Genomic DNA, 16,635 nt, shown 5'->3' with positions numbered 1-16,635 from the left:
AAAATGGTGGTAGGTTTAAACATTGCAGAGTAATGAGGTAACAACATAAGGTAAACAACTAAGATAACAGAGCATGACAGCTGGTAGATCTAGAGCTACACAAGTTAACCAGAGAACTGTCATACACAGATTAGTGCTGGCTCTTTAGGCATGGAGTTAACTAAAGTATGGTGGCAAGATTCATTGCCACTGTAAGTGGAACATGTTTTATGCTAAGTTTGGAACATGTTTTATGCTAAGTTTGGAACATGTTTTATGCTAAGTTTGGAACCTATTTTATGCCAAGTCGGGAACATGTTTCACACTCTGTGCAGAACAAGTTTTATTGATAAGTCTAGCATGTTTCATTATTTGTGTAATAAAAAAGTTTGACAAAGCATGACATATTTTTTTCACTGATGGAAAATTCAATCTAAATCCTAGTTCCACAGCAGTATGTACTGACTTATTTGTCTAACAACAACATCCGAGTGTCTGAGTGTCTTTATGATGGGGGTCATGAGGTACAGAGCAGGTTGGCTAAGGTCCAGTGACATCAAATATCAGACTCTGAGGAAAGCAGGTCTTTGAACTGGCAAGTAGAGCACCTGACTCCATCACCATGTGGCACATCAAACAGCAACCAAAACAAACATCAAGAATCGACTGAAGTACAGGTGCATACAAATAAATAACAGGGACAGCTCTTATGTGTAAACAGTATAACTCTACACAAACATAGGTGTAAACAGTTAAACTACACACACTTTCAGGTAATGTTAAAAGAGTAGAACAAAACCACAGCTGATTTTTATAGGGTGTCAAGTAAACATGGCCAATAGTGCAACATTATAAATCTCAAACTAAAGTCAAGTGATCTGAACGCAAGTACTGGTGATAGAATTTTTAAATGAAAGAAGTCAACATGGCCGAAAGTGCAAAAACCTGAATGTCTGAAGTCCAAATCTCAAGTCATATTCAGAAGCTAACCAGTTATAAGTTAGGGAAAGTCAATTTACTAAACATATTTTGGCTAAATATTACTTTGACATGCTTATAATGAGCAGTTAACTGTGATTAGCTACACCATTAAACTCAGGCTTACAAGGATCTGTCAGATCCACCTCCAACACAAAATGTATACCTTGTGAAGCAGCAAGACAATGAATGTATAATGTGTGAAACTGCCTGTATGGCACATAACAAGATGACATGAAATAATTGTGTTGGAGGGAGAACCTTCCAACATTTAAAATTAAGAACGAAGAAGATACTATGTGAAGCATGAAGAGAATTAATGTATACTATGAGAAGCAACAAGATAATGAAAGTATACCATGTGAATGAAAGTATACCATGTGAGTGAATGTATACCTGGCCTCCATCAGCTCTGACTCCTCCTTCTCTCTTATCCTCCGCAGGTTCTCTGTGTACAGCACCATCACCTCCATGGCCTTACACATCCTCCTCTCCTGGCAACAACAAACATCAGCACGTGAACACTACAGTTAACACTAGTCAACACTAGAGTCAACAGTTGAACACTACAGTCAACACTAGAGTCAACAGTTGAACACTACAGTCAACAATAGAGTCAACAGTTGAACACTACAGTCAACAATAGAGTTAACAGTTGAATAATGCAGTCAACATTAGTCAACAGTTGAACACTAGAGTCAACACTATAAAGTCAACACTTGTCAACAGTTAAACAATACAGTCAATATTAGAGTCAACAGTTTATATAGAAAAATGACGGTGGAGATTTAAAAAAAAAATTAGCATTTTATTACAAGCACATTCCCCTTGAAATGGCTTGAAATAATGTGTTTTCAATCAACAACAGCGTGAGCGGGACTCTGCCACATGATTCCACTTCAGTCTGGAATCTCTTTACCTTTATCACTCACCAGTACAAGGAAGAGAAATGTGTGTAGAGAAATAACAGCAAGATGAAGAGAAATATTACTAGGTTTACATTATGTCTAAATATAAGACCATAGACTGGACAGTGCCAAACCTAAGACCCCCTACTGACCTACAGGACAAGACCCCCTCTACTGACCAACTGGACAAGACCCCCATCTACTGACCAACTGGACAAGACCACCTACTGACCAACTGGACAAGACCACCTACTGACCTACAGGACAAGACCCCCCCTCTACTGACCTACTGGACAAGACCCACCTACTGACCTACAGGACAAGACCCCCCCTACTGACCGACTGGACAAGACCCCCCTACTGACCTACAGGACAAGACCCCCCTACTGACCTACAGGACAAGACCCCCTACTGACCTACAGGACAAGACCCCCCCTACTGACCGACTGGACAAGACCATCCACTGACCTACAGGTCAAGACCATCCACTGACCAACTGGACAAGACCCCCCACCTACTGACCTACAGGACAAGACCCCCCTACTGACCAACAGGACAAGACCATCCACTGACCTACAGGTCAAGACCATCCACTGACCAACTGGACAAGACCCCCCACCTACTGACCTACAGGACAAGACCCCCCTACTGACCAACAGGACAAGACCCCCCCTACTGACCGACTGGACAAGACCCCCCTACTGACCTACAGAACAAAACCCCACCTACTGACCTACAGGACAAGACCATCCACTGACCTACAGGACAAGACCATCCACTGACCAACTGGACAAGACCCCCCACCTACTGACCTACAGGACAAGACCCCCCTACTGACCAACAGGACAAGACCCCCCCTACTGACCGACTGGACAAGACCCCCCTACTGACCTACAGAACAAAACCCCACCTACTGACCTACAGGACAAGACCATCCACTGACCTACAGGACAAGACCATCCACTGACCTACAGGACAAGACCATCCACTGACCTACAGGACAAGACCATCCACTGACCTACAGGACAAGACCATCCACTGACCTACAGGACAAGACCATCCACTGACCTACAGGACAAGACCACCTACTGACCTACAGGACAAGACCATCCACTGACCTACAGGACAAGACCATCCACTGACCAACTGGACAAGACCCCCCACCTACTGACCTACAGGACAAGACCACCTACTGACCTACAGGACAAGACCATCCACTGACCTACAGGACAAGACCATCCACTGACCAACTGGACAAGACCCCCCACCTACTGACCTACAGGACAAGACCATCCACTGACCTACAGGACAAGACCCCCCTACTGACCTATAGGACAAGACCATCCAATGACCTACAGGACAAGACCATCCACTGACCTACAGGACAAGACCATCCACTGACCTACAGGACAAGACCACCTACTGACCAACAGGACAAGACCATCCACTGACCAACTGGACAAGACCCCCCACCTACTGACCTACAGGACAAGACCATCCACTGACCTACAGGACAAGACCATCCACTGACCAACTGGACAAGACCCCCCACCTACTGACCTACAGGACAAGACCATCCACTGACCTACAGGACAAGACCATCCACTGACCAACTGGACAAGACCCCCCACCTACTGACCTACAGGACAAGACCATCCACTGACCTACAGGACAAGACCATCCACTGACCTACAGGACAAGACCCCCCTACTGACCTACAGGACAAGACCCCCCTACTGACCTACAGGACAAGACCCCCCTACTGACCTACAGGACAAGACCCCCCTACTGACCTACAGGACAAGACCATCCACTGACCTACAGGACAAGACCATCCACTGACCTACAGGACAAGACCATCCACTGACCTACAGGACAAGACCCCCCTACTGACCTACAGGACAAGACCATCCACTTACCTACAGGACAAGACCCCCCTACTGACCTACAGGACAAGACCATCCACTGACCAACTGGACAAGACCATCCACTGACCTACAGGACAAGACCCCCCTACTGACCTACAGGACAAGACCATCCACTGACCTACAGGACAAGACCCCCCTACTGACCTACAGGACAAGACCATCCACTGACCTACAGGACAAGACCATCCACTGACCTACAGGACAAGACCATCCACTGACCTACAGGACAAGACCATCTACTGACCTACAGGACAAGACCCCTCCCCCTACTGACCTACAGGACACCCCCTACTGACCTGCTGGACAGCACCAAACACCTCCGCCCTGCTGGAGACCCTGGCAGCAGCCTGTTCTAGAATGTCTACATGTTGTCTCATCTTCTGTATCAGCCCTCTCACTTGGGGGTCTGTGACCACCTCATTAAGTGCCTGATTGGTTTAATGGGAGAATATTGCACTATTTCCTTATATGGAGGTTGTAATATATAAATATAGACTGATACATATAAATCGTTCATCTCTTCAAATACATAGACATTATCTCACAATTATTTAAAAATAATATAGATGACCACAGACCATCCACATAAAATTAGACCATCCACACCCCACCACAATGGGAGGGAGTTGCCTAGCTGCAGACAACTGGACTGCTAACCCGTAAGTCTCGAGTTCGAATCCAAGTTTAAGTCAGTCGCCCGTCCCTGAGTGCACCCAGCTCTGATGGGTACCTAACTCACGTTAGGGTAAGTAAAGGTGGCTTGGCATAGTGCTGACCACAGTATCCTTTCATATGCCGAGGTAACAGAAACAAGTGAACTCTACTTCACTTGCCCCGTAAGTAGTCCGTCAGGTTTTAAAGGAAACCTTACTATTACAACCCACCACATGTACACAGACCATCCACACCCCACCACATGCACACCCTCTCAATTTGTACACACCATCCACACCCCACCACATGTACACCCTCTCCACATGTACAAAGGTCATCCAAATCCCACACATGTACACACCATCAGCACCCTGTCACAAATACACACACCTCCACATGTACACTGCCCCACCCCATGTACACTGCCCCACCCCATGTACACTGCCCCACCCCATGTACACTGCCCCACCCCATGTACACTGCCCCACCCCATGTACACTGCCCCACCCCATGTACACTGCCCCACCCCATGTACACTGCCCCACCCCATGTACACTGCCCCACCCCATGTACACTGCCCCACCCCATGTACACTGCCCCACCCCATGTACACTGCCCCACCCCATGTACACTGCCCCACCCCATGTACACTGCCCCACCCCATGTACACTGCCCCACCCCATGTACACTGCCCCACCCCATGTACACTGCCCCACCCCATGTACACTGCCCCACCCCATGTACACAGCCCCACCCCATGTACACTGCCCCACCCCATGTACACTGCCCCACCACATGTACACTGCCCCACCCCATGTACACAGCCCCACCCCATGTACACAGCCCCACCCCATGTACACTGCCCCACCCCATGTACACTGCCCCACCCCATGTACACTGCCCCACCCCATGTACACTGCCCCACCCCATGTACACTGCCCCACCCCATGTACACTGCCCCACCCCATGTACACAGCCCCACCCCATGTACACTGCCCCACCCCATGTACACTGCCCCACCCCATGTACACTGCCCCACCCCATGTACACTGCCCCACCCCATGTACACTGCCCCACCCCATGTACACTGCCCCACCCCATGTACACTGCCCCACCACATGTACACTGCCCCACCCCATGTACACACACCTCCACATGTACACAGCCCCACCACATGTACACAGCCCCACCACATGTACACAGCCCCACTACATGTACACAGCCCCACCACATGTACACAGCCCCACCACATGTACACAGCCCCCAACATGTACACAAACCACCCAAACCGATCAACCAATGCCCACAGTACCTCCACAGCTTCCCTCAACCCATTCAGCTCCTTGTCCACGTTCTGCTCGGCCAAATCTCGCGACCTCTCCTGCACGCTGACCCTCTGGTCCAAGGTCAGCTTGTCAGTCTTAAAGGCGAGGGAGAGGCTGATAAATTTACTCTGTGGAATAGACCAAGTTCATAGTTTAAAGACGAGGTAGAGGCTGATAAATTTACTCTGTGGAATAGACCAAGTTCATAGTTTAAAGGTTAGGGAGACGCTGATAAATTTACTCAGTGGAATAGACCAAGTTCATAGTTTAAAGGTTAGGGAGAGGCTGATAAATTTACTCAGTGGAATAGACCAAGTTCATAGTTTAAAGGTTAGGGAGAGGCTGATAAATTTACTCTGTGGAATAGACCAAGTTCATAGTTTAAAGGTTAGGGAGAGGCTGATAAATTTACTCTGTGGAGTAGCCAAGTTCATAGTTTAAACAACAGGTACAGTGGCCTAATAGCCAGACATCTACACTTATGTAATACACCAGGTACAGTGGCTAAATAGCCAGACATCTACACTTATGTAATACACCAGGTACAGTGGCTAAATAGCCATACATCTACACTTATGTAATACACCAGGTACAGTTGGCTAAATAGCCAGACATCTACACATCTCCTCTATGACAGGTAAACCTTCATAATCTGCCTTGATTCCCATTAAAAACCCAACCTTTTAGCCCCAGGGACAACGTTGATTCACCACAGAACAGGTAAAAGATTAAGTTTAAAGAAGAAAACATGCACAAACTAGCGTTTATTTTACACAACAAAATACGCTAAATACGAACATTACATTGACCAAAACAATTCACTCTGGATACATGACAAGGGATAAAGAGGACCGATCTTATAAACAAATATCGAATACTACATGTTAGCCGGACAGCAAACCATTAAACTAAAATCTCGACGCAAAATTTTCTAACATGACAACACCCAATTTGGCTTGTGTAAGGGGCGATAACTTGGAAAAATGTATTACTTTTTTACCCAAGCTGTTCTTTTATGCCCCAGTCTTAATATATTACATTTGTCCCCTCTAAAACCAACATACACCACGACTATGCATGTGTACGACACAATGTGTGAACAGAATTTCTATCAAACAACTGCAATGTTTACGACTAATTTTTTATTCTTTAGGCAGGCACTAACAGAGATCCGGAAACACAATTAGTTCATAAAAACTGATTTATAGCTTAGCTAATGATTCAATGCATCTGATTTTTTGCAGCTCTAATTAAAAAAAAAATAAAGTACCAAAAACGAATGCCTTTCTATTTAATCTATCTCAGTTTCGTTGTCTTTTGGTAAGACTCACGCAGACCCCACTAATATTTTCAATGAATGAAATAACATGAGAAACAAAGTATTATTATTGTAAATTTGTATCACTCCTCACAAACTGATGATGGAAACTGGAATACTAAAGCGAACATGTCAAGGCAAATTGCTCAAAGTTAGATTTTTCATTAGAACAGTTTTTTTTTTTTTTTACGACTAACTAATTTAGATTCTACTGAATTATCTTTCACCATACGGTGTATAAAGTGAAAACAAAATAGCGGTAACATTTTAAAATAAAAGTTATGTGAACACTGAAATAAATTTGGTTGACTAATTGTTTAATTGCATACTGTACTTAGCGAAGATGACCCTTTATTACTAAAACGTACCCAGCCGTTAGCATATTTGTAAACAAGCCACCATAACTATGTAAACATCAGCACATCTATAGACACGGATCATCTATTGATTGGTCTGAGGGTAAACATCAAACGTGTCGCTCGTTTTGTTCGCGCGTGTTGTGGCATTAAAAGCCGTGTGTCCCTCTACCCCATTACAATATCCCTCGTGGAACAGATTCACGAGTTGTGGCACCTACAACTATACACGCCTTTTTCTTCATCGTTCGTTGTAATGTTACAGTGAATTTCTTTAATACAAGTATTACGCGTCAGTAGGTTATACTACGTTGACATATACTTCTGGCTGATTACTCTCTGGATTTGCTTCCATAGCTTTAGTTCAACCGATAAACTACAGGGCAGCAGTTGATAGATTTTGGCGTTTTCTCTCCTAGATGGTTTGCTGTCCCCAGCTAACGAAACTCCTATGTCCGGAGATCGAACTCGGGACTTAGTAATCATACGCTCTCCCTTCCGACCACGCCGTCCCCGTGCACACGCCCGTTAGGTAAGCTACACACAACACGGTAGTTTATTAGAAACATACAATACAGCAATGTGTTACAGTTAAAGCACTGCTGAGGGGGGTAACACTGGCAGGGAGTTGTGACAAGGGAGATAAATCTTCATAGGGGAGATAACTAGTAGAGCTGGGTAAAACACGGGTGTGAGGAAATTCATGAGCCGTGTAAACTATCATGACAAGTGACGTTAAGTTATGTAATAGAAGGTTCTAGAATGATGTGACAGATATGCAGATCACAAGAGTACTGTCAGAGTGTGTTCAGTGTATCACAGTGCTGCGTGACCAGACCTAAAGGAAATAAGAGACCCCCTATATAGTAGTCATAGGGTTTTATTTCTACCCAGTTCACCATCTAAACAAACTCTTGTAAACTAACACTTGTTTCATCTCGGAAACTTTTCCCGTTAGTGCCCAAAACACATGGCCCGGCAGACGAAGTAGAGTTTATCTGTATCAATGACATCGGCATATAGGGGATGGTGTGGTCAGCCGCAATTGATTTCCCTAACTTAGGTGCGTGGGCTAAGGACGTTCCACAGACTCGAACCCGGGATGGGAACTTAAGAATTTCATGTAGGCAGTCGTAAGCTCTAACATCCGACCACGCCATCCCCACTATTTGTTTAATCATTGCGAAAATAAAACACGCGATTTTTTTCTTCTATGTTCTTAATTGTAATGTTGGAAGGCATTTTCTTCATCACAAGCATTACGTGTCAACATGTAATGAGCTACATACGCACGTTGACTTCGATGTCAACCTGCATTTGTGACTGGATTTGAACAACCTGCAAGACAGCAGTTGTTTGATTTTGGAGTTCTCTCCTAGATGGGTTACTGTGTCCCGGCTATCGAGCCTCATCTGCACGAGGATTCGAACTCGAGCCTTTTCGGTTTAGCAGCCTTTAGCAACTTTACCAACTTGGAGAAGCCGACACAAAATAGGTCCTGTTAAGCCTTACGAAGAAGACATTGACTGCGAAACAGACATTGAGTGCATGTAATACAATACACATACATAAACTTCGTGTATTTTTCCTTTATGTCTGGCTATTAGGCCTATAGGGTAATTGAACAAAATTATGGGGGGGGGGGGGTAAGGGGGGTTTCCATTAATTACCGTGATTGGACAGGGGATAGTTTAGATTACAAGTACGTATACATGGTGAATTATGATTGTAATCAGATGCTATACAGAGAGGGTCGTATATAGACCTAAATGACGTTAAGATAGGGGGTGAGTAACTTTTATGACATGTAAGTTAGAGGAAGTGACCTTGACAATGTGACATTGCATACTACCTAAAGCGGAAATAAACTATAAAAACAAAGACCTTACCTCAATTTCTTTCTCAGGTAGCTGGTCAACACTGCAAAGAAAAATGTAAAAAAAAATGAATTTTGAGATGACTGACTCCAGTTATGCATATTTAAAACTGCTTGCTACAAGTAAACTTCAAAGCTCTAATAACGCATATAAAGGTTGACATCAACAAGAAATCACTTGCTCATGTTAACTTGGTTTAACTGAACAATAAGCAAACATAAGTACATGAGATCTCAGCGTTAACAAACCTTAGAAATTTCTTCCTAGCCTCGCGTACAACGTCATGGATGTGTTGCAACATCTCGACACTCGATCATAGCATCTCAGATATGTGGGGGGTATAAGGGCCTACAAGCTAGAGGGGTATATGGGACTACACGCTAGAGAGATAAATGGGACTAGACGCTAGAGAAATATACGGGTTTACACGCTAGAGAAATATACACTCCACAAGCTACAGAAATATACACTCCTTAAACTATGGAAATAGACTACAAAGTCAAACAAAAATCTGCCTTAGTAAACCTACACAAGTAACACTTTGAGAACACAACTACCCACAGTTCTTGAAATTGATTAAAGAAAGCAAGAAAACAAAACACCACCACTGTTTAACAATAACTGGCGTTCCATTACAAACTAACTCGGTTGAATTCAGAGAAGCCACAGCACGCCAAGAAACAATCACGCAGCCCACAACAAAAAACTAAAAACAGAATGAAATGTTTTCACGGATCAAATGAGATAACGAATCAGCCCACGTAGGCATTTACAGGGCACAATAGAAGAATTCAATAACTAAACCAAACAGTTGCTTTTGTGGACTCCGTCGACCTAACTCCTCCTCTTTTAAAGTCTAGTTAAAACAGTATGGTGTGGTATAAACTGCATATCACAACAATATATTCCCTCATGTATATGCATTTATCCGTACAAGGTCTTTAAAAAGATAGAATGTAAACATTGTCTAGTCCAGTGGTTCTTAACTTAATGGAGGTCCCGAACCCCACCCATTTCTAATGCGCATTCACCGAACCCTTCCTAATTGATCTATCGACCGCACTGACAAAATCCGATCGTGAATCATAAGTCGGGCATGTGTCTTGACCTCTGTCGGACCTTGAGACTTACCAAACCCCTGAGGTTCGATCGAACCCAGGTTAAGAACCACTGATCTAGTCCCTCTTTAACCCTTTACAACACGCTAGTCTAGCCGCAGTGAAGGGTGACGTCAAAAAGAAAACCACAGTTCAACAATGCGTAACAGAATGAAATGCAATGTGATACAGTTGTTACGTCAGCATGTAGTAGACACATCTAGCAGATAATGAAACCACACAGGCCTCCGAACTGTGTTCTGAGGTTACGTTAAAACAACGTCAAACCAGAGCAAGCTTTAACAAAGTAATGTGGTGGGGAGAGATGGGGTTATACCAGGGGTCGGCAACCTTTTGAAGCGGAAGAGCCAAAAGTTACAATTTTCAAAATTTCCCTGGTCTTAAAGAGCCACTAACATTTTTTTTTATTTCAAATATTTTATTTTTTATTAAGATTATTAGTATTTGTTCAAGGAGCTGGAGAGCCGCAACTTGATATCAAAAGAGCCGCATGCGGCTCGCGAGCCGCAGGTTGCCGACCCCTGGGTTATACAAATACAGGTCCCTGTTGGTGTTTTAATGTATAGGAGCGATCTGTCAACAAAATCACTAGCCTTTGACGTTGGCTCACGTTTAAAGACGTGCATGTGATAGATGAGTTCTCACTCATATAACTCACTGACTACCCACACTACCCGGGGTAACATACACACCGGGAACAGGACATTAACCCCCCCCCCCCCCGTCAATTACACCATGCCAAGTTAGAGATAAGGTAGGGATATGGTTACGGCTATTGTTAGGGTCAGATGTAGTTTTAGAGTTGGGATTAGGATTATTGATGGGGTTAAGCATAGCTATAGGTTTTTGGTTAGGGATCTTCATCACTGTGAGGGGGGAGGATGGTAATTGACATGGTTAATTTGAGGGGGGGGGGGAAGCCCGGCTGGGGAAAGTTCTAGACCCATTCACCCCCCCCCCCCTCACTACACTGGAAACATACTGTCCCCCACAATACCAACGGATACACACGGAACCTCCCCCCCCCCTCCACCATCCGGGACTACACACAGACCCCCCCCATCTCCCCCTCACACACCCACAATACCAAGGGCTACACACGGACCAACAGCAAACTGATCTGTCCTAGAGTCGCTCATTACCACAACAAGGCCACATGAGATGAGTGAAACAGTGAAACACTAGACACAACTGCATCAATCGTCAACCAGACGTCCCAACACAGCTTTACATAATCTAACATGCACTTCATTATCTGTCAGCTAATGCATCGCATTATCTTTCAACGACTGATCAAAGCAACAAGACAAACACACAACTCAAACGATTAAAGATACGGGACATTAATAAAAGATTAAGATCAAATGATCAAACAATCACTGCTATCCAGTTACCGACATCAAATAATCAGCGAATACTCTAATAAAAACTCACACTAAATGATCACAGATACTAGACTAATAAAAACCCATACCCAATGATCAAAATAAAAAGCTAACAAATGCTCCATAGCAAACGAACAATAAAAATAAAGTGAGATATACATAATAAATGATTCGCTAACAATGGAAACAATCGATACAAGTCACAAAAGAAACTCACTACTGAAACAACTAACGACTAACGTTATCCGACTGCATTTTAAGCAAGTTATCCAAATCAAATATTGTCTATATCGATGCGCACTAACAAATACGCCTTTGTTTTCACAATTATAATCATGAACTAAACAATACCTCTCTGAAATTCACTATGCGAACGGACCAAAACAAACTTTCCAATAGAACATGAAATTAACGTTAAAACAACAGCGAGTATCTGTAATTAGTCCACATTTTAACACCAACGTAAACCAAACTTAAACTCTAGCCACACAACACCAACTGGGAGGTTTAAAACACGGCACTCAGCAAACACTGGCCAGATAAAGTGATAAGGTAACACCACGGCCAACCCCCGGTATCTCCCCCCCCCCCCACCCTTCTTCTGTTACCACTCACTAATTAAAGGATTTCGCTGAGCCATTGATTATTTTTTTTTAAACAGCTGCGCTCCAGAAAGAATTTAATATTCATTTACCTAGCGTGTATAAATCAGGTAGTTGCAAGGCAATTATTTTTAAATTTCTAGACAGTAATAGCTTTCGATGTTCATTTATTTTCATTTACAAACTTCACATTTTTTTACTAGCATTAATTGCCCATCAGGAAATACTCTCATTACATCAACACGGTGCTTTAAACGTCAGCAGAATTAAATCTGGTTTACGTTAAACTGTATCAATACAAAAAACAAACAACATGTATGTATAATAAATTATGCAAAGTAGGCACGTTATATTGCCTGTAACGTTTCAACTAAGCACTCGTCTTAACAAAAACGATTTACTAAACACTTTTTTTATTCCTAAAAATCAGTCACTATGCAGCTAGAATTGTGAGAGGTTTATTAGACACATCACTTGAGTACAACTGAAAATTCCGATGAAAAACAACAACTGTAGTTTGATCAGGTAGTATCGTTGTCTTTACGCTATATTTAGCGCAAAAGAACTTATTTAAACCAGTACAATACGTGGATTCAGCTTACTTAGGAATGGAAGGCAATGAATGATTCGAAACATACTTCTATTTAAACTTGTGCTGGTTCAAGCCATTAGAGAAACACAAATAAACCGTTTATAAACAAAGTTCTTCATTCGTATTTAAAACGAGATAGTGCTAATAGCACAACGTGAGATTCGAATCGATCCACTGAAGTAGGATTTCATGGGTCGTCAGGTATATAACAATGTCCACATACAAGTGTACATGTTCAAGAACAGGTTCTAGTTTACTAGGATTATGGATTTTAACATTCTGCAACCGGTGGGAATAGAGTTAATGGGACCGTTCTATTTTAACGTCAGTAAGGTTAATGATCTGGTTAGTTTATTAAACTTGTACATCGTTTAATAGGAGAATCATACATTAGCTTAAATATATTTTTATGATATCTCGATATACGAGTTAAAAAAAACCCTATGTAGAATAGTTAAATAAGAATGTTTTATTTTATACTTTTTGTCAGTAAAAATGATTTTTCAAAACTTTTAACAACTAGATTTTAAGTCTTAATATCTACTTTTTTGAGTTATTTGTATATTATTCGATAATTAAACTTTAAAGACAAATTTGTAGGCTATCTTATGGGTTACGTTGCCATAATGTCGATGTGTATATTCTGAGATGTCCCTACCACGTTCAAAACTTTTTCAATGCATAATATACTGACCCACGCATCTTTATACTTATACAAATAGTAAGCCGTATAATATATCTAGAGAAAATGTATCTAATTATCTATAACTCTAGGCCACACTATCGCTTTCGGATCTTGACTGAGGTGTCAAGTTTGAAACAAATCAGTCCTGTAGAAGTGATTGAAATTTCGTTCGCACGTTTTGATCTATGACGAAGGCAAAAGCCTTAACTAAGCACCAGCATAAAGTTACACGAAAGGTAATATAATTATGGTAATCAAGCCAATACGTTATTACCTTTTCTTACGTCCGTGTTTTTTATTCAGCCGGTGTGCTAATTTTTTGACCGCCTCCATTGAACTCAATGAAAAAAGAAAGACAACTGCGCCAATATCCACTCGTATCCACCAAAGCTCCAATTATCACGTACTTAGACCGATCTATTTATACACAGAGCGCCATAGTACCTCCGACATTCAACCAAGTTTAAAATATTTCAACACTAAACCTTTGTTTTTACTGCAGGACACATTGGATATAAATCGTGTGTCACATTTTAAAGAGAAAAAAAAAACTGCCCAGAGATAAAGCTCAACATATGCCGGTGGTCACATAGATTGTCTCTCTCACACACACACAGACACACACACACAGACACACACACGCACACAGACACGCACACACACACAGACACGCGCACACACGTCGAAGATCATGGTGGTACTAGCTGGACAGACTAACACTACAACCTATAGCTCTAGGCCGCTAATAGACTAGTTATGGAGTTAGTCGGGGTTGTAGCTAGCTGAATACATGTTCGTCTTTGAGATAAATGGCTAAGGGTATTACACCGAAGAGTAAAACAATGTTCTTTAAATACAGCTCAGATTATGTTTCCACGTAAACCTCAAATTTCAAAACAGATGTCTAATATTATCAAATCTATTTTTAATAGAATAAGTGAATATTAGTTCTTTCAAAATCATTTTCTAAACAAAACATGACAAGTCAATTAAAAAGGAAGAATAACTAAGACATTTTAACGAACTGTAATGGGGTAACAGTGAAGATATAAAAACAAACTGCTACTAAGAATAAATCTGCAGGCCCGTAAGGGTTAAAACTTATTTAAAGCAGGTTTATAGATTCCAGCCTAAAATTGTTATATATGAGAGTGAAAAATATGAAAAGACAATTGATGTTTAATTTACGACTAAGACCTTATATCTACTAACATTAAGTATTGCAATCTACAACGGCTACTGATGTTTTTCAACTTGATAATGCTAAAAAAAAAACAACTAGCAAACTATTGTTTAAAACTTAAGCTCTGTATAATTTTTACATTAGCAAATAATAACTTAAAGTTGTATTTATATGTAAGCGGTCAACCTAAGGTCAGGAATTGGAAATGAATGTAAAGTTAAGCAACGAATTATCTCCCATTTGAAAATCCAAATTACAGAGTTTTATTCAAGGGAAATAACTTTCACAAGAATAGCTAAATTAACCAAGTGAAACTTAGATATGTTTAAAAAACACAATAAAACGCTATAAATTTCATTCCGTAATAATTACAACAAATTTTCATATTATCTATTTAACCTTGTGAAAACAATATGTTTTACCTATTGAGTACTTGACTGCAGGTTTTGTTTGAAAGTCTAAAAATGGTAGCTGTATTATAACATACTTCTATTCAATTTTGATGACATACATTTTTATGCCACTTATTAGTACACATTTACCGAAATAGAATTTTGGATCCCCTAAATAAAGGGACATCTTTCAAAAAATCAAACAAGGGTAACTGCTTTAGACATTGCTAGAATTATTGATTAAGTAAAAAAAATTTAATTTGGAAAAACAAAGTTTACGGTTAGTTATAAATTCCATCCTATTTAATATATATTAATACTTTAAGAGTGGTAATATAGTTAACTGAAAAACTCAAGATTTTTCAACTAGAGAACGATTACCTTTCTTTGTAGTGTGTTCCGATTACCTTTCTTTGTAGTGTGTTCCGTACTGAATTGAAATCATCTAACTTACGATAAACTCAACTACTCGACATACTCTACTACATTCACAACACATATCAAACTTCGATACCTAAACATAACTAGACTCGATGCTCCAGAACTACGACACCAACTCGTTTAACTTCACCAAGCTCTACAAACGGTACTCCCAATCAACAACGATTTCACTGGACCTACTACTACACTTTAACAGTCAATATAATTCGATACCTTAATACCACAAGAATCAATTACCCGAACTCCAGAACTACGATACTTCATCACCTGCATTCTCATTTCTCTACTACCAATCATATTCCACCAGACCTTCAACTACACAACAGCCAAATAAAAATACGACACTTTAACACATAGATACTTTACGAATCCTATCAGTAACAGCCTTCCGCCGTTACTCCCAAATCTAAACGAGTCATCAAAACTTACCAAACAAGTAGGCTACAATACTTTGAACACCCCGTCATTACAAAACTCTATACACCAGGACAGTTTTATAATTCAAAGTCAGAGAAAACGAGACTTACAAGCCCTATTAAAATGTTCAAAATTTAAATTACGAACTTATTTAATCGTTTTCTACATCATTTATGTGACACCTAATTAAAAAGGCAAAGTGACTGGTAAAAAGCGCCCCGACCTTTCCAAATTAAGGAGATGGGGTTGCATTTTCACCATCGCGGATAAATAAAGGCCTATATAGACCAAATTTTGGGGTGGGGTTGTAGAATTGATAGTTCGTCCTTGGTGCCGAAATAGATCGCTACTCCTTTATACAAGCTATTAATTATTAGGTACCTTTTGATAATAGCGATTAAACCTTCTGCGCCCCCTAGGGATAGCGCCCTATGCGACCGCCTAGTTCGCCTAATAGGTTGCGCCGGCCCTGATAATTCCCTCGTTTTGGAAATCAA

The 16,635-nt window shown here is 41.5% G+C and overlaps 1 protein-coding gene across 1 annotated transcript in view; it reads right to left on the bottom strand.

Moving 5' to 3' along the window:
* Nucleotides 1-16,635, bottom strand: part of LOC131956567 (uncharacterized) — a 151,822-nt gene that overhangs the window by 11,885 nt on the left and 123,302 nt on the right. The window contains exons 31-34 of the mRNA XM_059321087.1: nucleotides 9,336-9,366; nucleotides 5,745-5,900; nucleotides 4,090-4,221; nucleotides 1,354-1,451 (exon numbers count right to left, since the gene is read on the bottom strand). Of these exons, the coding sequence (XP_059177070.1) occupies nucleotides 1,354-1,451; nucleotides 4,090-4,221; nucleotides 5,745-5,900; nucleotides 9,336-9,366 (417 nt within the window). The remainder of the gene's footprint in view (nucleotides 1-1,353; nucleotides 1,452-4,089; nucleotides 4,222-5,744; nucleotides 5,901-9,335; nucleotides 9,367-16,635) is intronic.

This window comes from Physella acuta, unplaced genomic scaffold (genome assembly GCF_028476545.2).
Source record: "Physella acuta isolate Inbredline_101_S28 unplaced genomic scaffold, ASM2847654v3 ptg001160l, whole genome shotgun sequence".
NCBI classification, from domain to species: domain Eukaryota; kingdom Metazoa; phylum Mollusca; class Gastropoda; family Physidae; genus Physella; species Physella acuta.
The sequence above is the reverse complement of the archived record's forward strand: the minus strand, read 5'-3'. Positions and strand labels throughout refer to the sequence as shown.